The sequence below is a fragment of the Pogona vitticeps genome, chromosome 1 (assembly GCF_051106095.1).
Source record: "Pogona vitticeps strain Pit_001003342236 chromosome 1, PviZW2.1, whole genome shotgun sequence".
In the NCBI taxonomy this organism is placed as follows: domain Eukaryota; kingdom Metazoa; phylum Chordata; class Lepidosauria; order Squamata; family Agamidae; genus Pogona; species Pogona vitticeps.
Window position 1 is genome coordinate 2549994 of NC_135783.1, and position 25422 is coordinate 2575415.

At 48.8% G+C, this 25422-nt stretch overlaps 1 protein-coding gene across 1 annotated transcript; it reads right to left on the reverse strand.

Moving 5' to 3' along the window:
* Positions 1 to 7985: 7985 nt before the first annotated feature.
* On the reverse strand, positions 7986 to 24366 carry LOC110069806 (angiopoietin-4). The gene is made up of 7 exons (XM_072986189.2): positions 24232 to 24366; positions 20500 to 21481; positions 16241 to 16463; positions 12665 to 12802; positions 10720 to 10936; positions 9890 to 10085; positions 7986 to 8457 (listed from the first exon to the last, which is right to left on the reverse strand). The coding sequence occupies exons 2-7, from the start codon at positions 20893 to 20895 to the stop codon at positions 8311 to 8313; spliced, it is 1317 nt and encodes a 438-aa protein (XP_072842290.2). The 5' UTR covers positions 20896 to 21481; positions 24232 to 24366; the 3' UTR covers positions 7986 to 8310.
* Between the last annotated feature and the right edge of the window lie 1056 nt (positions 24367 to 25422).

Below are 25422 nucleotides of genomic sequence, written 5' to 3' on the forward strand. Positions count from 1 at the left end.
TTAGATGGTCTGTGAGCTTCTGGGTGGCACCCTTCACTGCCAACACTGGGGTCATGGGGAGGCACTGTCTTTTCATACAGGCTCTGCGCATGTCTTGCACCACGCCACATCTCACAGCTGGGAAAAGTTACTTTGCATGACGTCCACTTCAAAAAAAAAATAGCCTCCAACTTTTCCAACTTCCAATTTAAAAAACAAAACAAAACACCATAACAATTGTGAAAATGTCAGGATTCCGGGAGTGTTCATCCTGCAACTGGTAACCTTTCCAAGAAAGCATGTTTGTCTCACATTACTTGTTTCAGATTGTTGTTGGATTGTGTATGTAGAGGTTTTAAAGGAAGAGGCCTCTGCTTGGTTCGCTCTTATCAGGAAAATAGAAGGAAGGGAAGCCCCAAAGAAGTCGCATTTGAACAGAGCGAAGGGAAGGTTCAGTGGGACACGGGGGGGGGGGAACGATTTGGCGGAGGTGGCAAACCCACTTTGGGTTCTTTGTTCCAACTCGAAACAAACTATTTGCTGCACCTCTTTTGGGGAGTGGGGGTTCAGCCCTCCGGATTTTTCCTTTTGCTTATTAAAACCCGGAGCAGATGCAACACCTTTACAAAATTGGAGTCACCCCACTCTCTGCTTCTGGAATTCCCTCCCTAAGTCTGGCAAGCTGAAAGGACGAACAAGGGCGTCTCAGCTGATCTGTAGGCTTGTAAACTTCCTGCTGTAAATCTCTTGTCTTGCAACGGCATCGATTCCGTGCCACCTGGGAATCTTTCTCTCCCGGACATCCGAAGGAGGCATTTAGGCTATTGATTAGTTGAGGCCAGGTCTGAGTGGAAATGATATCTCTGGGGCTGTTAACAATGAGGGTCCTCCATCACATATCAGCTTGTTCTTGACATGAAAACATTAAACAAGAGGGATGAGCAAGAGGGAGGGAGGAAGGGAGGAAAGAAAGAAAGAAGGAAGGAAGGAAGGAACCTTTGTACAAGAAGCTGTCTTCTTATTTTCTACACAATGGTTGTAAATAAAACTGCCGACATTTCTTTTCTTTCTGACAGTTCTGGTCAACCTTGTATTTTCTGAGTCTCAGATTCTGTCTCTCTCTGTGTGTTTGTTGGAAGAATTTGCTGCAGTGAAAAGAAAGCAACCGATGTTTAATTCTATTTTGGGATATGATCTTTACTTAGGTGATCAAAACACAAAACAGCCTGGTCGTCCGGCTCACAGGAGCGGTCCAGATCAACTTGCAATTGCCATTAACAACACACAGAGACACACACACACACACACACACACACACACACACTCGCTGTTGGTGAAACTTGCCTTTATTAGGGTGCAGGAATGGGGTACACTGTTAGGTTGGGTGCCTTGTGGCCCCTTAACCCAACGGTCCAAGGGGGGGGGGGGACACACCTTAGTTTCCTTCCCTTTGCTCACTGTCCATCGCTGTGTCCCCGATCCAGTTTCCTAACACTGTCTAGGAAGGCATTTTGAAATCCATCAGCCATCCTCCAACAGAATATTTCTGGAGCACCTGAGCATCTGTCTCCTTCAATGATCTCTCTCTATGGTCCCTCTCTATGGCTGTCATACCTAATTCTATACTTTCAAAGGGGTGGTATCCGTTCTGTCTTGTTATCTTTGCAATCAATGGCTTATTGGTTTTCCTCACGCTAGCCCATCTGAAGACAACAAGACTCAGCCTCCCACAACCGCCAGCCGATATTGGCAGAGTTTGGCTTCTGAGCTCACCTAGCCACACAGCTGGAATCCTACGTACCTGCAGCTGGAAAGAATTCCTGCTATTAATTCAATGGGACCGATTTCTCAATAAAATACTGATAGATTCAGACTAAAAGGGAGTCAGGATGAGCAACCAACCCCCTTTGAGCATAGGTGTTAGGTAAGAGTGAGTTCAAATCTCCAGGGCTGGATGCATCCGAGAGGACTGAAGGACCTGGACGAAGAAATCTCAGAGCCGCTATCCATTCTTTTCTTGAAATCATGGGAAACGGGGGAGTGGCCAGAGGACGGGAGGAGGGCCAATACTATCCCTATCTTCAAAAACAGCACAAAAAAAGAGGAACCTGGGAACTACAGGCCAGTCAGCCTGACATCCATCCCAGGGAAAATTCTGGAACAGATCGTAAAGCGGTCCTTGTGCAAGCACCTAGAAAACAAGGCAGTAGTAAGCCAACACGGATTTGACAAGAACAAATCCTGCCAAACTAATTAGATCTTGGTTTTTGATCAGGTCACCTCCAGATAGACAGAGGGAATGCTGTAGACGTAGTATATCTTGACTTCAGCAAAGCTTTTGACCAAGTGCCCCATTAGATCCTGATTAGCAAGCTAACCAGCTGTGGGTTGATCAGGGGGCTGGAAACCAAGCCCTATAAGGAGGAAAGGCTGAAAGAATTGGGCACATCTAGCTTTGAGAAAAGAAGACTGAGGAATGATAGGATAGCACTCTTCAAATATGTAAAAGGCTGCCCTCCAGAGGAGGGGCAAGATCTGTTCTCCATCATCCCAGGCTGCAGGACACCTAACAACGGGCTCAAGTTAAAGGAAGCCAGATTTCGGTTGAATATCAGGAAAAAACTTCCTAGCTGTTTGAGCAGTATGACAACAGAACCCATGACCTTGGGAGGGGGTGAGCACTCAAACACTGGAGGAATTTGAGAGAAAACAGGACGACCTGCTGTGATTTGGGTTCCTGCCTTGAGCCAGAAGGCTGGACTCCATGGCCTTATCAGCCCCTTCCAACTCCACCATCCTACGAGTCTATGAGATTCCTAGTTTGGTGTAGTGGATTGAGTGATGGGCCAGGACTCTGGAGAACAGGGTTCGAATCCCTGCTCAGCCCTGGAAACTCACTCCGGGTTGAGGTCGGAACTGCTAGAGCCACTCCTTAAGCATCTCAACTCCCTTGAAAGCCCCATTGGGCTTGCTCTAGATTGATTCCAACTTGACAGCCCAGAACACCCCAGGATTCTGCAGGAACAGAACGACGGAAAACCAGTTTTGGAGGCTGTCGTTCCAGGATCTCCCACGGCCACCCTGGCCAGGGTTTAATGGCAGTCAAAAACAGGGAACTCTGTTCTCAGCTAGACTATTTTGATCTCTCCCCCCCCCCCCGTCTTGTCACCTTTCTTTCCCCCGGCCCCTCTTTTCTATCCAGCGCTCAGCTCCCCAAATTGCAGACGATCATTGCTGTCCTGCAGCCTTTGTTAATCCCTACATGAACACTACTTCCAGATTCAACCCCCCCCCTGTGGTCTTTTATTCCCTTGCAGTCCTTGGGGGGGGGGCTCTTTATGGACTACAACTCCCAGAATCCAATAGCCAGTGCCCATGTTGGCTACAGAATTCTGGGAGATGTAGTTTAAAGCCAAATATTCTCTCTTCCTTCTTCTTCTTCATGCCCTTAGCCGTCCAAAGACCACATTTCTTCCTCCCCAAACCTTGTTCCTGTTCCTCCTCTGCTGCCTCGTAATGTCCTGTTAAGTATTGCAGAATTTTGAATTTTGGTTTTTAAAAACCTCTGCCTGCATAGCAGAAGTGCGGGGACTTACAAAGTAGAATTAGCTTCGTCTCTCCAAAGAAGACCAGCTCTTTTTTCTCCTCATCCATGGGTACTTACAGTGACAATAACTCACTCTGAGACATTAGCGAGAGAAAGAATCAAAGGTTTCATTTACTCACAGTTGAATAGATCAAAAACAGCATATTGTACAAACTTGACTGCTTACAACCGCAGGCCCCCCCCCCTCGCGCACTCAGCGCCTGCTTACAGCAGACTCCATTCTCATAACCGCAGAACAGTAATTGCACACTAAGGGCTAGCAGCTTGAAAGGGGAGGGGGACAAGCAAAGAGCCGTGGTTCTCTTTGAAATCAGAGGCAAGGAAGAAAAAATTTGTTACTGCTGGATGGAGGGACCGTCACCTCAGCCCATAAAACTCCCTCACAGCCAAACCTCCTCAAGGGAGCATGCCAAGCTGAAGTCACCCCAACATTAAGTTGGATGAAAGGGCTTCCTTCCATTCCTCCAGGACACCCCTTTTCAACTTGGCAACCGGCATTGAGTGTCAAAAACATGATCAGGGACTGCATTCCAGGGCTGGGGGAAAGAGTTTGGCCAGAAAAGCCAGAATATTTTCGTTTAAAGTTCTTTCTGCTTAGAAATGGTGGGCCAAACTGGACATTCCACGCGGGCCTGACGTCCTCCTCTTCATGTTCCAGAGAGTTTCCCTCACAGACCTTCAGGTCTGAACCGTCATCCAATGCCGAAGGAGACCCTGTTTCTTCTTGATGACGACCGAGTACGTAAGCAAAGCAAGCGGATCTCCAAACCGGGAGAGCCCCCCCCCCAAAGGACCAGCTGAGACAACCGGATGGCCTTCCTCCTCTTGAGGAGTTCTGTCTTTTGACGACGGGCCACCCATTCATGTGTATTTCGACCCTTAGCTCTGGCAAAAGGCTTTCTGGCCTTTCAGAAAAAGGGGGAGAAATAAACCTGTAGAAAGGCTAGAAAAAAAGGTCAGCTGAGAGTGTGATGGGGAAAGGGACGTGGCCCTCTGGAGCAGCATAGAGCAGGGGCAGATTCGACTGCAGGGCCCAAGGTTCCCGACCCCTTCCTTAAGCACACCCTTCAAGGTTCACGCGGCTCCAAAACAACTCAGTTTGTACGTTCAGCCGAAAACCCGGGCAATTTATGCTCCTTGCACTTCCTTTCCCTGCTTCCATGGTTTCCACTATATGAGACTGTAATCTTCCTGATGCTGCGGTTGTCGCTTCCAAGACATGGCCAACCTAGGAACGAGCCATCTCCATGATGTCCCATCCTCAACAGCCCTGCTCAGCTCTTGTTAAGCTCAAGCCTGTGGTTTCCTTTAGAGAGTTTGTCCATCTCGTGTCTGGTTCTTCCTCTTCTTCCTGCTGCATTTAACCTCTCCCAGCTTCACTGGGACAGGTTAAAGGCAGCAAGATGTACGGAAGCGAGAGCTGGACCATAAAGAAGGCTGACCGCCAAAGAATGGATCCTTTTGAATTGTGGTGCTGGAGGAGGCTCTCGAGAGTCCCCTGGACTGCAAAGAGAACAAACCTATCCGTTCTGAAAGAAATCAACCCCGAGTGCTCCCTGGAAGGGCAAATCCTGAAGCTGAGGCTCCAATCCTTTGGCCATCTCATGAGAAGAGAAGACTCCCTGGAAAAGACCCTGATGTTGGGAAAGTGTGATGGCAAGAGGAGAAGGGGATGACAGAGGATGAGATGGATGGACAGGGTCACCAAAGCGACCAACATGAAATTGACAGACATCTGGGAGGCAGTGGAAGATAGGAGGGCCTGGTGTGCTCTGGTCCATGGGGGTAATGAAGAGTCAGACATGACTTCATGACTAAACAACAACAACAAGCTTTACTGTCTTTTCCAGAGAATTCTGCTTTTTCAGGGTGTGCCCAAAGTAGCCGAGCCTCAGTTTCATCATATATTTTTTGCCCCCAGACATCGTTCGGGCTTGATTTGATCTCGCGCCCACTTGCCCATCTTTCTGGCAGTCCAGGGCATCCTCAAATTTCTCCTTTAGCACAGTTTTTCAAATGGATCCATCCCCCCCCCCGGTCAACCTCCTCTATTGCTGGATAGCTTTCGGTCTCCGGCGGTGGACCCAGAGGCTGGGAGTCCCTCTCTGTGGTTCCTTGACAGGGGCTGGATTCGATGATCCAGGGGGTCTTTTCCACCTCTGCCGTTCTAAGATGATTGTTAACTTGATCGGAAATATAAGAGTATGATAAAGCACCCTGGATGTTGTACAATGTCTACCTTGCCATCCAAACCAACGGCCGCTAGGTGGCAAGAAAACCCAAGAATTGACCCAGTTTTGAGCCGGAGAAAGGAAACCGGTCCCAGTGGCTGTGCTTAAATTTCCAGCATCTGAAGGACGCCAGCTGGCTTTCTGTGTGTGCATATTGGTGCAGCAGAGTTACCTCTTGGCTCGTGGTCTCAGACAGAGACATGGTGGGATCAGAGATTGGGAAAGTTACTTTTTTAGACAATGCCTTAGTCAACTTCAGCTTGGGTGTCAAACTATATTTCATAGCTTGCCAAAAGTACTGGGGGAGACCCTGTGGTCTTTTATCACCCTTTCTGGATGTCAGGTGGTGGGAGGTCAGCTGCCTGGGGGACTCAAAGACCAGCTCTGCTGGTGCCATCAGAAGAATGAGGGGATGATAGGAGAGTGCTTTTCAAAGACTTGAAAGGCTGTCCTACAGAGGAGGGGCGGGATCTGTTCTCGATCCTCCTGGAGTGCAGGAAATGTAATAATAAGCTCAAAAATAGGCTACGGGAAGCCAGATTTCGGCTGAATATCAAGAAAAACTTCTTAATTGTTAGAGCAGTACAACAAGGGAACCCATGACCTTGAGAGGTGGTGAGGGCTCTAAAACTGGAGGCCTTCAAGAGAACATGGGACCACCCTCTGTCGGGTCTGCTTTGAACTGCATTCCTGCCTTGAGCAGGGGGTTGGACTGGATGGCCTCAGAGGCCCCCTTCCAACGTCATGATTCTGTGATTCTATGATGCTGTGCAAGGTGGGATAGGGCCTAATCCTCGGGTATTGGCTTGTTTCACCTTAAGAAACTAAACGAGCAATGCCTGGTCAGCCTGGCGTTCCTGATTTCTTCATGGAGATGTCACTCGTGCAAGGCTGTGGGTGGATGGGTGGATGAGCGCTCCTCCCTTTTCAGCTGTAGTGAATGGGAGTCCTTCTGCGCTCTGATTTAAGGTCAGATTCTGCTCTCGTGGAGTGCCGTGGCCGTGACACTGACAGGGTCCCATCTAGAGTAGCGGAGGTGGAGGGGCTGTGATTCCTAATAGGCGCAGAACCATCTCCAAGGGTTCTTCTTACAATGCTTATTAGGGGCAGGGACGCGCTTCGGACAAATCTGGGAGATGAAGGTTCACGAACTCTAGACAATGTGTCCACAATGGTGAAAATGGCACTCCGAGGGACCTCCGTGAACGCGGAGGGCTTGGATGGCTCCGGGTTTTATTCCCATTCCCAACTTGGCAGGTGATCATCCGAGGCGCTGATCCCTGATCCCAAACTAGATCCAGGATGACGGGCAGTTCCCTTTGAACTTCGGACTGAAACCGGGAGCGGATTCGCTGCTACTCGCTTCATAGAGAGCGGAGTCCTGATCAAGCCTCCACCTGCTTTTGACACCCCTTCAAAAAGAGGTCTTTTGCTCGCCACGCACAGCCGGGCAGCGGGGGCACCCTTCGTCCTCTTGGGGGGCTCCCCTCCCCTGAGCTGATGAATGATTTCAGCCCCAGAGCTGGAGGGAGAAAAGGCTCCAGCCATTCAGAAAGGCGCCGGGCTCCCAGGACCTGCAGGCAACGCTCCAAACGGCTCCGACACGGATGCCAATCGGCAGCTCTCCAGAGCTAGCCGAGGTTCTCTCTCCACCATCAACAGTGTTCCAACAAAGCAGGAGAGCGTCCGGTGGCTGCTTCCCAGAAACCCAGAAGCCTCTGGTTGTTCTGTTTGCAGATTTCCATTTCTCTGTCTAGCACCGATCCAGGAACCCAACGGTGGGGGAAACCGAACGGGGGCTCTCGAACTATGCTGAAGAGTTCATTTTCAGCCGGATTCTGTGCCTTGTCCCCAGGTTCAGTGTGAACGTGCCACTCCCCTAAGAGAGGTCTGGCTTCCTGGATTGATGGATATACAGTATACCCCCAAAGGGTCTGATCCAGAGCACCGGACCTCTGAAAATGGGATCTCTTTTCTCCCCCTGCAAGGCACTTCCCGCTTGTCAGAAGTCCTTGAGCTTTCAGGATGAGCCCACCAGGACCCGGGTTCGAACTGAGCCACAGACAAGACTGTTTCGCAACAGAATCCAACCTCCTCCTACCAGAAACCGTTGCTGTGCACCTCTAGACTCCTATCCTTCCCAAGGCATGCAGAGGGACACGTTCAAACCCATTTCAGTAACTCGTTTTTGCAAGCTGTTTTATTCTGGTCTGCAAACGACACCCTGCAGCCAGAAAACCCCAGGGTTAGCCTCTCTCGACCCTCAGGAAGAGTCCATGTTCAGGGAGAACTTCCATTGCCCCTCAATCCAACCCAAGCAGCGTGGTGTGCGGGAGGCGGACAGCCCTGGGCCCCTCAGCCGTCCCTCCTGGCTTCGTGCCTCGGGCAGGTTGGTAGGCAGTGAAGCCCACCTCTCAGCATTGACTGACCGCCGGGCCATCCCCTGATAGCGGAGCCTCCACCTCGGTCGAGAGTGAGATGCCAGGGGTCCCTTCATGGCGAGAGGTGGGGCCGGAAAGTGCGCGGCCGGATCATCATGCTGACCTTCTTGAGGGAGTAATAATCGGTGTCCTTCCAGGTGTACCAAACCACCCCGTCTGGTCCCAGGATCTTCCGGTTTTTCAGAGAGTACCGGCCGCCCTGTGAAGACGAGCAAGAGGTCAACGGTCCAAAGGCGGGGGAACAAGGCACAGAAGCAGCTCCTTCTCAGAAAACCAAGGGATGAGGTTACCGGGTACAGCCTGGGCAAAGGGGCATCCATGGTTAGAGCAGGGGAAGCCCATTGCCGGCTGCCCCCGGGGGCCCCCCAGTGCAGCCTCCCTCTCCCTCCTGGCACTCCCATGCTCCCCTCTTTTGACCACAAAACCCCATTCAGACCTCCTGCAGGGACCACTTTCCACATTTCCCCCTTGACCTCTTTTTTTTTTTTTTTAAATGGAGGATGGAGCTTTTTCTCAAAATCAGAAAGGGCTTCGGATTGATTCTGGAGTGGAAAATGTTCCCCTTGAAAACTGAAATAATAATGATCGCTTGGCGCCACCAAGACGACTCTGCCTTAGGGTGACCGTTTTCAGGGTTTTCCAGGTAGAGAATCCTCAGAAATGGTTTCACCCTTCCCTTCTTACGGGGGTAGCCCTGGGACTATCGTGCAGCTGGCCCAAGGCTACCCAGGCTGGCTTTTCCGAGAGGCCCAGTGGGGAAATAAAACACCTACGGCTCTGCAGGTACCCAACTCACTGAGCTATCCAGCTTTCCATCTCAAACAGGCTGAGCAAACCCAGAAACCCAGCAGAGTTTCTTCGCCCTACTCAGAGGATGTGAAAAATCCCTTTTAATTTATTTTTTTTTTAAAAAGGCACGTGAGATTCTTAAGAAACGGTTTACTACGGACACCTCTCGGCGACTTTCCATGGCTGGGCAGGGATTGATAGGCAGGTCTCTGGGGTCTTAGTTTACCCCTCCATCCGCTACACCAGCGGTTCTCAAACTGAGGTCATCCCCCCCCCCGATGTTCTCGGACTGCAACTCCCAGAAATCCCGGCCAGCACAGCTCGGGGCGAAGGCTTCTGGGAAGGGCAGTCCCAGAACATCGGGGGACCCTAGTTGGAGAACCACTGCACTGCACGCATGACACTGCCTCTCCTTTTAGCAAAAATCAGGAGAAGGCCACGTGGTCTTCAAAACCATCCAAAGGGAGGAACAGGGGAGTGTTGAATTAATTAACAATTTATAATTGTTTCATTGTTGTTTTGCTATATTAGATTGCTTTTAGCCTATTTTTATTGTTAGCCACCCAGAGTAGACATTGTCTAAATGGGCGGTGTATAAATTTAATAAATAATAATAAATAAATGGCTTTTTGGCAGTTTTCTTTTCTCCCCCTGCTCGCCCGGGATTGCAAAAGAAGGGAAGAGAACTGTGTTTCCAGCCTGTGACGCTGAGCTGTGTTGGGTCGTGTGTGTGTGTGTGTGTGTGTGTGTGTGTGTGTGTGTGTGTGTGTGTGTGTGTGTTTGTGTGTGTGTGTGTGTGTGTGTGTGTGTGTGTGTGTGTGTGTGTGTGTCCCCTGTCTTACCTTGTAATACACTCCGTTGAGGTTTGAGAAGAAGCACTGGTGATACCACCAGCCCCCGTGGGAGATGGCGGCACAGATGTTCCCGGTGTCGGGCGTGCTGAAGCTCCTCTTATTGTGGTACCAGGCGAAGGAGTCCTCCACCGTCCCGCTGAAGCCTTCCACATGCAGGCGGTAATAGTTGGCCTCGTCTTCGATGCTGCACAGCAGAAAGAAGCAGGGCTGAAAAGCGGCTCGGGGTCTCCGGATCCCAAAACAAGCCATCCTGGGGTCCAAACAGCCTGAAAGATGCCAGGGACGCACGGAGGGGGCGGCGGAAAGCATCACCGGGTGCTTCCTCCTTCTCTGCCTCCCTGCCATTCCGGGCGGGGACATTCCCCGAGAAGGGAAATGCAGGCATTCTGAACGTGTGGATCTCGACATGACTGAACCCCTTCATAGTCATGGTGTCTCCACCCCATTAAAGTGGTTTGGAAGCCGGGCAAAGAGTTCTCATCTAACAATTCTGCAAGAATATCATCTCGTGAGATGTGAGGAAAAAAAGCACAATGGGATCACAAAGAGCAGAGGAGCGAGGAGGTGGGCTCTTTGAGCCCCGGTGTTAATTGAGCAGCCCTGAAGTGCATTGAAATCCCCTGTGCGGTTTCACCCTTTCCTTCGCTCACAACAGAAGCTTTCGGTTACTCTGCTGAAAGAATATTTGGACAACTGCGACACCACCTTAATAGAAATGGGTATTTGTAAGCCTTAGCGGTGCTGGCTGGCAAGAAGATCTGTCCTGCATGGAAGAGAGGGGTGGGATAGAGGACCTCTAGACTCTGTCCAGAACCTACCTGAAGAACTGGTAGAAGGCATGCTTGTGCTTATGGTTCCAGTCTTCCAGGTCAATGCGGAGAGAGTAGTCCCCCTGGTTTGTGATCTTGTGAATGTTCTCGTTGCCCATCCAGAATTCCCCATGCAAAACTCCAAAACCTTCTTTGTATTCATCCCATGTTCTAGTAAAGTTGACGGTCCCGTCCTGCCGCCGCTGGATGACGGTCCAGCCTCCACCTGCCGAGGGTTTGCAGAGTGAGTAAGTGATTGAATGCCACGCCCGGCCTGTTTTCAGCATTCGCCGGGAGAAATTTCACTAGATAAAGAAGCAGCAATGCTAAGCAAAGGCAGTATATTTGATGGCGCTCAAAGCTGCAGGAGGGAAGAATAATACTCAATGGTGTTTTTTTGGTTAGACGTCCCTTGAGCAATCCTGTCACCCATTCAAGGCAAAAGGTTTAAGGAAGATATTGATATGCTGGAAGATTTTCAGACTTGGAAAGGTCCCGTGGTGAGCCCTGTGGCAGAGTGGTGCAGGGAAGACTCTGCTCATGGCAAGAGTTTAATCCGGACAGGCTCCGGTGGCCAGCTCAAGGTTGACTCAGCCTTCCATTCTCCCGTGGTTGGTAAAATGAGTACCCAGATCATTGGGGTGGGGGGTGGGGAGCAATGCATAGCCTGCAAAATTAAATTGCAAACTGTCCACAGAGTGCTTTAAGCTTTATGGGGTGGTATATACCGTATTTTCCGTGTATAAGACGCCCCCCCACTTTTCTAATCCAAAATTAAGAAATCTAAGTGGGGCTTAACAAGTGTAGGGGGAAAGGGATCAAAGCGCTACAGGATCACTTTGATTCCTGCTTTCCCCTCCACTTGTTTTTGTTCTTTCCCCTCCACTTGTTTCTTCTGTGTATAAGACGACCCACAATTTTTAGTCTAAAGATTTTAGACAAAAGTATAGTCTTATACACGGAAAACTACGGTAAGTTGAAACAATACCAACAATAAAGGTCTGAAAACCAAGCCCTGCCAGGAACTGTTGAGAGGCCTGTTTAAGCTTAGCCTGGAGAAGAGAAGGCAGAGAAGACGTCGGAAAGCCGTCTTCACCTATTTGAAGGGCTGTGACATGGAACGTGGAGGAGTCTTGTTTGCTCCAGTTCCGGAACAGTAGGACCTGGAGGAATGGGTTCAAATTACGAGACTGGAGATTTTGCCTAAGCTTTAGGAAGAACGTCTTGACAGTAAAAGCTGCTCAATTGTGGAACAGACTGTCTTGGGGTGTGGTAGCCTCTCCTTTACTGGAGATTTTTCATCCAAGGTTGGATGGCTACCCATCAGGGATGTTTGAACTGTGCATTTCCTGCGCTGGCGGGAGAGTGGACACCATGACCTTTGGGGTCATTTCCAGCTCTACAGTGATACTATGATTCTAAATGCTACAACCCTGTGGTGCCGTGGTTAAACTGCAGTACTGACGTCAAGACTCTGCTCACAACCTGAGTTTGATCCCTGTTGGGCTCAGGTAGCCAGCTAGAAGTTAATTCAGCCTTTCATCCTTCCGAGGTTGGCAAACTGAGTATCCAGCTTGCTGGGGGCAGTTTATAAGCAGCAGTGTTTGCTTTTAAGCTATGCAGAGGAGGAAAGGATAATAAATCCGAAGGCCACGTGGCTCCTTCCTCATGGCAGATCACACATTTCAGTCATCATTGAAGAATGAAAACACACGCACACAAAAGAGAGAGAGAGAAAAGAAAAGAGAAAGATAATGATAAAGAAAAGAAACATGAAGGAATGGTTAATATCCATCCATGTGTTCATATTAAAAAGGTACCAATGCTTTTGGGTTTGGCTTTGGCTTTAAATTCTATTTGTGCTGTCCACAGAAGAAGCAATAGCCCGTCCTGCCAGGAAGCGCCCATGAGGACTAGCAACCCAGGAGAAGCTACCACTCAGCCTTTGCCGTACCTTCAATGTCCATCTCGCACAGGACTTCCATGGGTAGCCCTTCCGCAGAGGGCATGATGCTGTAGATGCCTGACCGACGGATCCCGTTGTAGTATATGGAGGCACAGTCGATGGGGCAGTTCTTGGCGTGCTTCGCATCTGGGAAACAAACCCCATTCAAGGGCATGTCAATGAGCAGAAATGGGATAAATAAACAGAAAAGATGGCTCTACGTTTCTTCCCTGCTATTCTCTGAGCACACTCCATGTCTATAGCTCCATTCCTTCCTTCCTTCCTTCCTTCCTTCCTTCCTTCCTTCCTTCCTTCCTTCCTTCCTTCCTTCCTTCCTTCCTTCCTTCCTTCCTTCCTTCCTTCCTTCCTATGTGAATGACCATTCAGACCATTATAGATACAGTGGGGTCTCTACTTAAGAACGTCCCTACTTAAGAACAATCCAACTTAAGAACAGCTCCATTTGCTAAATTTTGCTTCTACTTGAGAACAGAAATCCAAGATAAGAACAGGGAAAAAAAAAACCTTTCCTGCTCTTTTTTTAACCTTAGGTCATCTTAGGTTAAAAAAAAAATTCTCCCCCGAGTGGTAGAGTACGTATTAACCAGCTTTGCATTAGTTCCTATGGGAACTAATGCTTCAATGTACGAACGCACCTCTACATAACAAAAAAACAGCCAGAACGGATTAATTGGTTTTCAGTCCATTCCTATGGGAAATTTTGCTTCAACTTAAGAACGTTTCAACTTAAGAACACCATTCCAAAACCGATTAAGTTCTTAAGTAGAGGTTCCACTGTAGTTTCTATAGACAGAAAAGAGCAGATACGGATTAAATTGTTTTCAATGCATTCCTATGGGAAATGCAGATTCAACATAAGAACTTTTCAACTTGAGAACCACCTTCCAATACAGATTAAGTTCTTAAGTAGAGACCCCACTGTAGCCTGTGCTTAGAAAAACAAAATCTCTAACTAATGGAAGCATCTGAGGATCACAGCAAGTTTTTAACACTGGACGTTTTCCTATTAGCTTAGTTTGTTTGGTACTTGGTCTTCCGTATCTGAGCATGGGATTCCATGGAAATGTGATTTCACCAACACAGAAAGACTGGCTCTCTGCAGGATCCATGCCCTCTGAGTTCTAATGATGGGTTATCCTTAATGGCCGTTTTTGGAACCATTCCCTCGCTCACCAAAAGTTTCCAAGTGATGTACACTCCGGGAAAGAGACGTTTTCGCTGGGATGGGCTTTTTTTTTTTTTTGCTGGTTTCTAGAGAATGCCATCGGGCTAATTGAGCACTCCTATGAATCCTTACCCTTTGTGGGGTGGGAAGTATAGTTTTATAGGTACCGGGGTCTCTAATTCCTTTGTTTCAACCAGTTGCTTTTCTGCACTAGCGTTAAGAGGCCTCGTAACTTTTTAGGCATATCATCATCATCATCATCATCCCTGTCATCAACAGAGCTTTGTTGCAGGGATAGCTCTCGGCCTCTGTGTCCTCAGGAGACCCCGGGCAGCCCTGATCTCCTTCCCAGGTAGAGTCAACGCGGAGCGTCCAGAACCGGCCGGCTTAAAGGATCGCTCGGCTGGACTTGGCTGTGCGTTTTCTTTGTCCTACATCAGCGGCTCAGGATGGATTTGGGCTAGTGGGTGAAAGTCCTTAGGAGCTCATCCTGGTTCAAGGATCAAGGAGGGAGGGGAGAGAAGATTCCATTAATCTGATTGACCTTAGGGGATCAAAGGCCTCCTTTGAAAAAGCAACTCAAACAGCCTTAGCCACGATCGGCCTTTGTGCAGGAGCGGATCAGAGGCTGAAGAAAGGCAAAGTCTGGGAAGTAGAGAGAAAGAGGCCCTAAGTCTGTCTCAGAGGGTCAGGACTGTGGCTAAGATGCTGCCTTCTCATCCTGCAGCAGGCGCCTCTCGGAGAAAAGCCTGGACCTTAGTCCCCCTCATTTTTAAGTGAAAGAAATGACAGGGACAGGGGGACGGTGCAACTCCCCGTGGTCTCCTGTTAACTCCCCTTCAATTCGCCCCCCCGGTCCTCTCCTCTCTATGAGTTATGAGTCACCATGCATTTCTGCCTTGTCTAATTGCCAGCTGGGACACTTTGAACACGAGCCGCTGCTGGGACGCGATGATGCTCCATCACCCTGCTTCGATGCTCTAGAACAGTGGTCCCAATCTTGGGCCTCCAGATGTTCTTGGATTTCAACTCCCAGAAATCCTGGCCAGCAGAGGTGGTGGTGAAGGCTTCTGGGAGTTGTAGTCCAAGCACATCTGGAGGCCCAGGGTTGAGGACCACTGCTCTAGAAAGCGTTTAGAGAAAATGTTGGCCTTCCAGGTGGAAGATCCGATGATGACAACCTTCCTTCCGAAACCTTGGGCTGCATTCACACAAGCAGAGGCCAACTCTTAAAAAGCAGAGACATCACCTTCCCGACAAAGGTCCGCATAGTCAAAGCTATGGTTTTTCCAGTAGAGATGTATGGAAGTGAGAGCTGGACCATAAAGAAAACAGACCGCCGAAGAATTAATGCCTTTGGATTGTGGTGCCGGAGGAGGCTCTTGAGGGTCCCCTGGACTGCAAGGAGAACAAACCCCTATGCATTTTGAAGGAAATCAACCCTGAGTGCTCACTGGAAGGACAGATCCTGAAGCTGAGGCTCCAGTACTTTGGCCATCTCATGAGAAGAGAAGACTCCTTGGAAAAGCCTGTGAGGCTGGGAAAGTGTGAAGGCAAGAGGAGAAGGGGACGACAGAGGACGAGATGGGTGGACAGTGTCACCGAAGTGACCAGAATGAATCTGACCAAACTCCGGGAGGCAGTGGAAGACAGGAGGGCCTGGCGTGCTCTGGCCCATGGGGTCACGAAGAGTCGGACACTACTTAACGACTAAACAACAAGAACAACAAGCAGAGGCCAACAGACAGGGTTATTCCCGCTATTGCTTCAGAACGAAGGGATCCTTTACTTCTCTGCTTAGGAGTGAAACCTGGTGTGGGCATACCATGGCTGTGAATTCAGGGTCACAGCCACCGTTGGCTCTGGGTGCGAGCGAGTGGAGGAAGGGCTTCGGGAAATCTCTCCTGTCCCCAAATGTTAGCTAGAAAAGCTCCAGTTGCACAGCTCCTGGTGATAGGGAAAGGGAAAGGTTCCCTTGACATTGAGTCCAATCACGTCTGACTCTAGGGCGCGGTGCTCATCCCCGTCTCCAAGCCGTAGAGCCAGCATTTTATCCGTAGACACTTTCCATGGTCACGTGGCCAGCACAACTAGACATGGAACGCCGTGACCTTCCCACCGAGGTGGTATCTATTTATCTACTCGTATCTTTACATGCTTTCGAACAGCTTAGTTGGCAGGAGCTGGGAGAAGCGACGGGAGCTCCCTTCATTGCGTGGATTCGATCTTGTGATGGCAGATCTTCTGACCTTGCAGCACAGAGGCTTTTGCAGTTTAACGCACAGCGCCACCCCATCCCTATTCTTAGCGATAACCCCTGTCCGAAACAGCCGCCACCCTCACCACCACCATGGCCAACCCAAAGAAAAAGCTGCCCCCCCCCCGCCGCCTGCTTTCACCTGGGTAGTGCATCTCCTGCTGCAGCTGCATCTCGGCCGGGACGAAGCAGCCGGGATGGTGTCGCACCCACTCCATCAGCAGGGAAATGTTGTGCACTTGAGCCTGCATGTCGTAGAGCAGAGCCGCCTGCATGTGCTGGAGGGCGGCCGCCTCGTGGTAGCGCTGCTCCAGCTCTTGAACCCGCTGCTCCACCGTGGAGTTCCGGTTGGCTTTCTCTTCGTGCTTTGCCGGGGGGGGGGGGGGTTGAGTAGAATGGGAAGAAAGGGGGGGGGCAGAGACAGAAGTAAAAAAAAATGAGCTCAGCACAAACTTCAGCAATCCCATGGTTCTCAATGTCCTGACGAACTTTTCTCAATGCCATAGGAATGCTGTTTGCTCCTGTTTTCTTTTGTTTAAAACTAAGGTGTGCAAGCAGTGTGGACTGGGTACTATAGGTGCCCCCCCACAAAAAATTTGGTCTCTTTGTGTCCCCCAGGCAGTCCTGTGCCTCAATAAGCAAAGTTCTCCACTCCCAGAAGCCTCTGAGAGCCGCGCTTTTAGGTTATACAGGCTCTCGGACCTCTGATTGCCTCCATAGTAACCAATGGCTTCACAGTCACTAGCCAATGGGTGCTTGTCATCCCCAGAAAAGCGCAAGAGGCCCATAAGGTGATTCAATCATTTAGGACTTGGGCCTTATTAGCTTTGAGGATTCTCTCCTTCTGACTCAAGGGAAGAGGGAACAGAAAAGATCCGTAGGTGTTTATTTGCAACTAAAAGACTCATGAAGTAGAGAGCTGGAGATGTTCTTAGGGTTAGGAGCCCGACACATTTCCCTTTTCTCTCTCAGGGCAATAATTTATTTATTCAGCAGTTAGCTCTGTCCACATGACCGAAAACTGTGCAAAAAAAGAAAGCCAGTTCTGGTCAGTAAAACTGACCATCATGTAACAACCCACCAACTCTGGAGACTGAACAGATCAGAATGAGTGGTGGATCTCACAGAACCAACAGCTAAGTCGGCAAAGTGACTTATGGGGACTAAAATTCCTGGAACACTCCCAGTCAGTATGGCAAGACCCGTTGTTGCATTTTGTTAAATTGTTTAGTTTTAGTTGCGTTCAAAATCTACTAACGTAGGAAGAGCCGCATTTCCCAAATAGGCCAAATGTTTAGCTGAGGTTGTATCATATGAGACAATTGTTTTTTTAAAATTCCCAAGGAAACCACACTTGCGCTTCTCCAAGGCTGAATATGTTTAGTTGCCTACTCCCAGAAGCCTTTAGGAGCATCCTTTTGCAGTAAAATTGGTTATACAAGTTTTCCAAGTTCTGGTTGCCTTGCTAGTAATGAGAGATGTCAGTGTCACTAGCCAATAGGTGCTTGCCGTCTTCAGAACTGCCCCCAGCCAGAAGGGCCAGCATGTGGTGGTGGTGGGGAGGCTGTTTGGGACTTAATAGTCAAAACATCAGTGCCACCAAGAGAGTTGTAACCCCCTGCTTTCTATTCAGAGGGGATAAACTCTGCATGAATGGACCCAAATCCGATATCAGAAACAGTGATAAAAGAGAAACCGATTTCCAAACACTTCAGCCTCCAAGGACTGGAATTACAGAGGGAGATTTGAGAGGGAGATCAGGGACAATGGCTACATTCACAAGTTCCTATGCATCACTACCGGCCTGAGCGGAGACCAAGGCTTTTTAGTGAGCTGTGTATATAAACTAATAAACTAGCTTTCTGTAGCATAAAATAGTTGTGTCCCACAGCCTCAGCCTGAAAAGCAACTCTTAGTTTTTTTCTGTGACAGCCAGATCTGTTTGGAGTATAGCTTTTCACCCTGCCTGAGGCCTGCAGTGTCAAGTAATTCACATTATCATGGAATAAATATTGGTGACATGCATTTGCACACCAGTGTCTGAAGAAGTGGGTTTGAGCCACACAAGCTCACACTGAAATTAATGTGGGTGTGATCAGGTGGGGGCATCTGTCCCTTTATTTGATTTGCTATAGGGATGGGCTGGTTTGCTCCTTTCGCCAGCATGATGCAACTGCAGGAGTGACCCAACCACATCCCCAGAAAGTCCCTGTCTGCACCTTCCTGGGTCCTGTCGGGGGCTTCTACTTTTCTAATGTGGGTTGGATCACCTCATTTTGGTTCATTTCCAGTGCATGCAATTGCTGGGGTCAAACCAAAGCAAGCTTCCCGCTTTAATTTCCCACTTGGTTTCAGAATCCCCATATCACTAGTAGATTAAACAGTCATCTTAACCACTTAATGATATGGGGAAACAGGGAAATTAAATAGGGAAATTAAAACCTTCCTTCGCTCTTACACTGAGCCAAAAAATGGACACTAATCCACATGAGCCACAGTCCAGAAGAAAGGTCTCCGGCCAAGCTTCATTGGAACAAGAAAGAACCCTGCAAGGGTGTGTGTGTAGGAGAACTTCCTGCTTGGTTGTTCCTTTGTGGGGCGTTTGTCCCCAGTTTTTATGTTCATCCTGTCCCTTCCTGTTCCAGCTGAGCAGCAAGTGGAAAGGGCACAGAATTCATTCAGAATTCAGAATTCACCTTAGCGGGCTTGTGCAAGAGCAGCTTGTGAACCATTTAATGAGCCTCTGCCTCTGTGGTGCCATTGCTGCTGCTAATGATGATGCTTAGAGTTTGGGGCCTTTGTGCGCGTATTGAAGCCCATTGCTGATGCAAATGAAGGGTGCAGGCCGCTGCATCGTTCAACCAGACCATCTCAATAGGCTAATTCGGAGCTCTGTTGTATGGCAAAGGCTTTTACAAGAAGTCTTCTATAAAAAGAAAACATTGTCTCTTCCTAGAGAGACAAGCGAACCTTCGCTCCTTCATTCATGACCACATATGAAGATCAGCCAGATCTTAGCTCTCAAGAAGATAAAAGGAAAGGTTCTTGCTTTGTACCCTCCAGTTAAAGAGCGTTTTGGAGCCTCCTGAATCAGTTTTGTCTACGAAGATAGGTCGTGGTTTCCCTGGAGTTCCGGGCAAAAACCTTTTCCCAAATTTTCAAAGAAGTCACAGCTGTTGGTTGTTGTGGGTTTTCCGGGCTCTTTGGCCAAAGAGCCCGAAAAACCCACAACAACCATCAGATCCCGGCCGTGAAAGCCTTCGAGAATACAAGTTACAGCTGTGTTATGTCTGCCAAACCCGCAAAAAAAAATCATCTGGCACTTTGAAGACTGACATATTTTAATCTTGGTATTTCCTTTGGGTTGGGAAGTTTCTGTTTGCTGAAATATTATATATTTAGGTGTTTTAGAATGTCTTTTATACATGGTTTGAAATTGTTATATTTTATTTCACCATCAAGTTGCTTTATATGATTTTGTTTGTACACTTTTATGTTGGGAACCTCCCAGAGTGGCCGCACCCAAGATGGGCAGAATATAAGTTGAACAAACAAACAAACGAATGAATGAATTCATGATTACACGCCAGCAGATATTGCAACTGAGATATGGATGCAGGATCCTGTTGCAGATCCTTTGGCCAATGTTGTTTCCAGGCACACACAGGAAACGCTACCCCAGGATATAACGGTACAGTCCAGAACATCAAAGGGTTGTACCCTTGCTCATTTTCCCGTGTGATAAATGCCAGAAAAGCCCCCCCCCCACAGCATTTTACCTGGCAAAATCAGACCAGCCACTATGCAAATGCACACATAGGCGCAAAACTGGTGTTAGGAACAGCAGCACGCATAAAGCAATGGAAAGCCACTTCATTTCCAATGGATGCTCTTTCTCTGATGTCAGGATGGCCATCCTTGAAAGAAAAAACTACAGAGACAAATTCCGAAGGGAAACAACTAAGGTTTAGTTCTCCGTCCCTTGGCTTGAACAAAGACAGTGGCTTTTTAATTTCATGTTAAATATCTCAATCAACTCATCTGTGCAGAGTTGCTTGTATTATTTCTCTGTATGTAGCACAGATGGTTGATCCAATAAGACTATGAGACAAAAACAAGTCATTTCTACCTTTATCTAAACCAAGACACTCTCCTAGTAAGTGGAAACGGTTGCTTTGATGCCTTGTAAGGTAAATACACCAGCCAGGGTGTTTCTGCTAACCGGCCCTTCGAATGTTTATCAGCAGACTTAATGGTTTTCTGCATTGCGTTTCCTTCTGTCCCATACCACCCGAACGGCTTGAGGACTGGGACAGAAGACAAAACCATCACTGCTGGCCTCCAACGCTTTTCTGTGGTTGAGGGCCATCCGTGCTTCCTCCACCAAAAAGCCCACCTTACCTGCAGCTCCAATACCTTGATCCGGTGGCGATGGTTCCGGAGCTCCTCCTGAAGCTCCGAGATGAGTTCTCGCAGCTCCAAGATCTGCTGCTTCCGTTCCTCGTTCTCGTGGAGCCAGTAGGAGACCTCGTCGGTGCAACGGAACATATCTGGGCATCGTTGCTCATCCAGCTGCGGCAGGGTGGCTATGATTTTGCACCTCCCGTTGGGCAAGACCTGGTTGCTGTACTCCCCACACTGGATGAGTCCAGGGCTCCCTCGGTGGCTGTCGTCAGCCACCAGGCCATTGCTGTTGGCTGCCAGGGGTCTCTGTAGGGAGTCGCAGGTCAGGAGGACCAGGATGAGGAGAGCCCTTAACCCTAAGCTGTTGAGTCCCCAGGGGAGAGAGAGGTCCATGATGCCAAGAGTGGGGATAAGCTCGGGGAGGTCCGTGGCAGAGTCCCCTCACTCGAATGGGTTCCACGGCAGGGACATCCTCTTAGCGCAGACACCAGGCAGGGCACAGGCTTGAACGTGGAGCAATTGGTGGGGAAGACTCTGGAGACATGGCGGCTGTTATTTGGGCACAACCCACGCTTTGATGGCGTCCATCGAAGAAGGAATCAACCAGGGCAAGGAGGGGAACACCACTCCCCCCCCCATTCCTCTCACGCTCTGCTATGGAGCCTCCCATGAGGTCCGTCCAAATCTCAGTGTTCTTCTCATCGCCTGGCTGAGGCCACGGACACTTTCTCAGGCCCGCGCTCCGTGGTTTTCCTCTTCCACCAACACCTTCCAAGACAGGCAGGGGACGCTTTGGAGGGATCCAGGGATCAGCACCATGGACAAGGTCCCTCACCACCACCACCACCACCACAGGATGTTTGCAGACGAAGGAAGCGCCCAAAGAAACAAAGGGCCCTATAGAGAAACTTGTTCCGTTCCCATTTGTGTGTCCATCACACACCGCTGCCTGTTTTTCCGCATTCCCCAGGTTTCTTTCCTGAAAAACAGAAAACAGGGAGAACTCAAGAGTCTGGCAGTGACAGATGCCAAAATAATAAGGTACCGTTATGTACCTTATCGAAGCGACCAACATGAATGTGACCCAACCCAGGCCGTGGAAGACAGGAGGGCCTGGCGTGCTCTGGTCCAGGGGGTCACGAAACAAAACAAAAACGTAGCTGTGTCCAGCAATGAAAAGCAAGAAAAGGAAAAGTTTGTGCCATGTAAATATAATATTAATAAAAGGACTAATTCTAGGCCTGTGGAAGGGTGCTGATTTCCCCAAGAAACCGGCAAGGTTCCTCCCTTTGGTTCAAGGCATTCGGGGAGTCATAGAGAGATGGAAAAAGTTTACTTTTTGAGACTCAGCGGCTTCCTGGCCATATGCGGTCTGGCGCGTTCTGGAAAGCGTCGGTCCCAGAGATGACCCTTCCGGTCTCTAACGTTGCTGATGTGTAAAAATATACGGAGTGCAATCTTTTGGCAGAAATACCTGGTCTGTCTTGTGTATGCAATGGTAAGAGGGTTTAAAAATAAATACAGTAAATAAATTACCCTCTCAAGAATGGCACGGGGTTTCTGATTGGGCCGTGGTGGGAAAATACTCCCAAGGTTTTATTTTGAAAATATTGCTTTACATTACCTTTTTTTTGGGGGGGGGGGTGGTCAGAAGATATTGAAACAACGACAACGACAACGACAACGACAACGACAACGACAACGACAACGACAATAATAATAATAATAATAATAATAATAATAATAATAATAATAATAATAATAATAATAATAATAATAATAATAATAATAATAATAATAATAATAATAATAATAATAATAATAATAATAATAATAATAATAATAAAGTACTCCCTTCCTCAAATAGCTGTGTGGTGGTGCCTCAGTCTGTTCCCCCTCAAATCATTTTCCCAAATCCATCGTTTCTGGGAAAACATTGGCTTGATTTCTCAGTCCTCAACACAAATGGGTGCAACTGTTTTGGCTCACAATTAACCCTGCGAGGGAGGGAGAGCAGGGATCTTGATGCAGCCCGTCACCCATCACCTCTCCGTTTCCTCCTCCCTCCCTGGGTAGTCCGGTGCAGTTTTAGGACAGGAGCATAATGAGAAGGGGGCCAGTATTGTTTCTCTAGCCCCCCCCCCACAAGCCAATCATGGTCTGCAAAAGGGCCAAAATGTTGAGATGCGGGAAGGCACCCTAAAGAAAGATCAGGCAGCCAGGAGGAAGGGGAGGCCGGGCAAAGGACACCCTCAGTGAGCGGCCTGCAAAACGGGAACCTTTCTGCCTATTTCCCCAGCTTCGTCGCCAAGGAAGATGAGCAAATATAGTTCCTAACTCTATCAAAAAACGGCTCCCTATGAGCTCTGCCTTTCATGGCAAACCTTGTACATGTGCCCTTTAAGGACATCCTGGCTCCTAGGTTTTGCACGGGCGGATAATCGGTGTGTGCCATGGATGTCTCCTTTTCTGTCTATGCATGACAAAAATCAAATGAGGTAAAATACAGCGATAGAATATTTTAGAGCACAGAGACTGGTGAAACGTTAGGAAGAACAACCTCCAGAACATGGCCAAAGAGCCCGAAAAACCCACAACAACCAATAGAATATTTTGTGGAAAGTGGACCTAAAAGGAAAACAATCATTTCCGTCGTCATCAGCATCAGCATCAGCAAGGCCGTGCATTGTTATTTCTCCAGAGACACCCTCTTCTGAAGGAATCTTGGGCTCTTATGCAGCGGCTCACTAAGTTCGAGCAGATCCTCTGTATTCACATGTTTGTTTTCTGCCAGAGCTTACGCAGTTCTGTGCATCCAAACCGCTAAAAGTACATCCAGGGAAACAGAGCGTTCCCGTTGTTCCGAAGCCTCTCGTTTTCTTTGTGCACCCCTGCGGTGGAGTTTACGGAAGTTGCTTTTCAGACAACACTTCCCAGCATCCTCTAATCAGTACCTCCCCAGGATTTTAGGAGGTACTGTACAAAACACTAGCATTTCCAGCATACGGATGGACTCCAACTTTCTATGCAACTTTGGTGAGATTATGCCTCACTACCACTACGAGATGTGAGTCCCCTGGACTGCAAGGAGAACAAATCTATCCGTTCTGAAGGAAATCAACCCTGAGTGCTCACTGGAAGGACAGATCCTGAAGCCGAGGCTCCAATACTTTGGCCATCTCATGAGAAGAGAAGACTCCCTGGAAAAGACCCTGATGTTGGGAAAGTGTGAGGGCAAGAGGAGAAGGGGACGACAGAGGACGAGATGGTTGGACAGGGTCACCGAAGCTACCAACATGAATCTGACCCAATTCCGGGAGGCAGTGGAAGACAGGAGGGCCTGGCGTGCTCTGGTCCATGGGGGTCACGAAGAGTCGGACACAACTTAACAACTAAACAACAGCAACACAGGATGTGAGCACCTCCTAAGTTTCCACCCTTTTCTGTTTAGCTCTTCCCTGCTTATACCCATTCATTCACCCCAATTCTGATTATTGATTGATTGATTCAAAATATTTCTACCCCACCCTTCTTTTTAAAAAAGGATTTTAAAAGCAAGCAAATCAACCCCTGGGACACGAAGGGCAACGTCCGACTTGTGCTTTCTTTCCTGGCCACCGGGTGCTGCGAAACGGCAAACCCCACGGAGAAAAGGGAGGGGAGAAAGGGGGTCCTTTCCTACAGGTGTAAGGAGGACCCTGTGAAAAAGAAGGAGAAAGCCCAACTCACCAGCCCAAGAACCAGCCTCTCGGCAACCTGAAGCCATGCACCACGGCGAGCGCGCCGGGCACCCACTGGGGACATGGAGTGTGCTTGGCGCATGCACGCTGGGCTTATTCCCCCTGATCCTATCATGGAGCTATAAATAACCCGAAGGGCCCTTCTGAGTCAACTGCAAGGAGGAAAGAAGGAAGGAAGGTGGCCTGGGAGGCCCAGCGTGACCTTCAGGGTTTTATCAGCGTGCAGGAGATTATGCTGGCGGGGCCAGACTGTTCTTAGGCCCCCGGAGAGAGGAGGAGGAGGCCACGTCAGCAGAAGAGGTCCTATAAAATGCCCCCTCTTCTGCCTACGTGGATAGACCGAGGGCAGGGTCTAAGTTGACACCTACAAGGAGATCTGCAAGCGGGATCTGAAGGCCTTAGGAATAGACCTCAACAGATGGGAAACCGTGACATCGGAGCGTTCAGCCTGGAGGCAGGCACTGCATCGCGGGCTCTCCCAATTTGAAGAGACCCTCGACCAGCAGGCCGAGGCCAAGAGGCACTCCTGAAACTAGACAAATCAGGGAGCTGGACAGGGGACACTCCCAGGGAATGGTATCTTAGAAAGAAGGTGTGAAAGAGGAAAGAGAGAGAGCTAAATTATGTATGCTGTGGATACAGAAGGGAAGAAGGAGAAGCTTTTCTCCTTCCCGTGTAATGCTAGAATCCAAGAGGGAATCATCCCCTGATGCTGAATGTTAGAAGATTCAAAAGAAGAGCCCTTGGTGTCATGGACTCACAACTCATACGGTCAAATCCTCTGATTTCAAAGAGAGCTGCACCTCTCTGCTGGGAGCTTTTTTCTCTCTCTAGAGTTAGTGAAAATCTATTGCTGAAAGCAGTTTGTTTGTTAATTTGCTGTTAGATCTTTTCAATTGTGAGTAGTGAACCTTCTATCCTTTCTCCTTCTCATGTTGCAGAATAAGTAATTGAGACTGTAAGTGCCAGTTGATGAAAAATGGGGTAGAGTACTCTGGAGAGTTCGAAGCTATTCAGCTGCTCAGCTGGAGGAATTTCATCAAAAATCTAAAACTCTGCAACAATTCTTAACTGTTCATATCTCCCCCCTCCACACCCACCCACCCGATCAGTCATACGATCCAGGAAGCTGAGTTTTGCCATGATGGAAACAAGAAGCTTTTTGTTTCTGAAGAGGGCT

Excerpts from the sequence above, each read along its gene's own strand:
- LOC110069806 (XM_072986189.2), bottom strand. The coding sequence starts at position 20,895 with ATGGACCTCTCTCTCCCCTGGGGACTCAACAGCTTAGGGTTAAGGGCT. Across the intron at positions 16,464-20,499 it reads TCAAGGTATTGGAGCTGCAG|CACGAAGAGAAAGCCAACCG; the intron begins GTAAGGTGGGCT and ends CCCCCGGCAAAG. Across the intron at positions 10,086-10,719 it reads GCCTTCTACCAGTTCTTCAG|CATCGAAGACGAGGCCAACT; the intron begins GTAGGTTCTGGA and ends TCTGCTGTGCAG.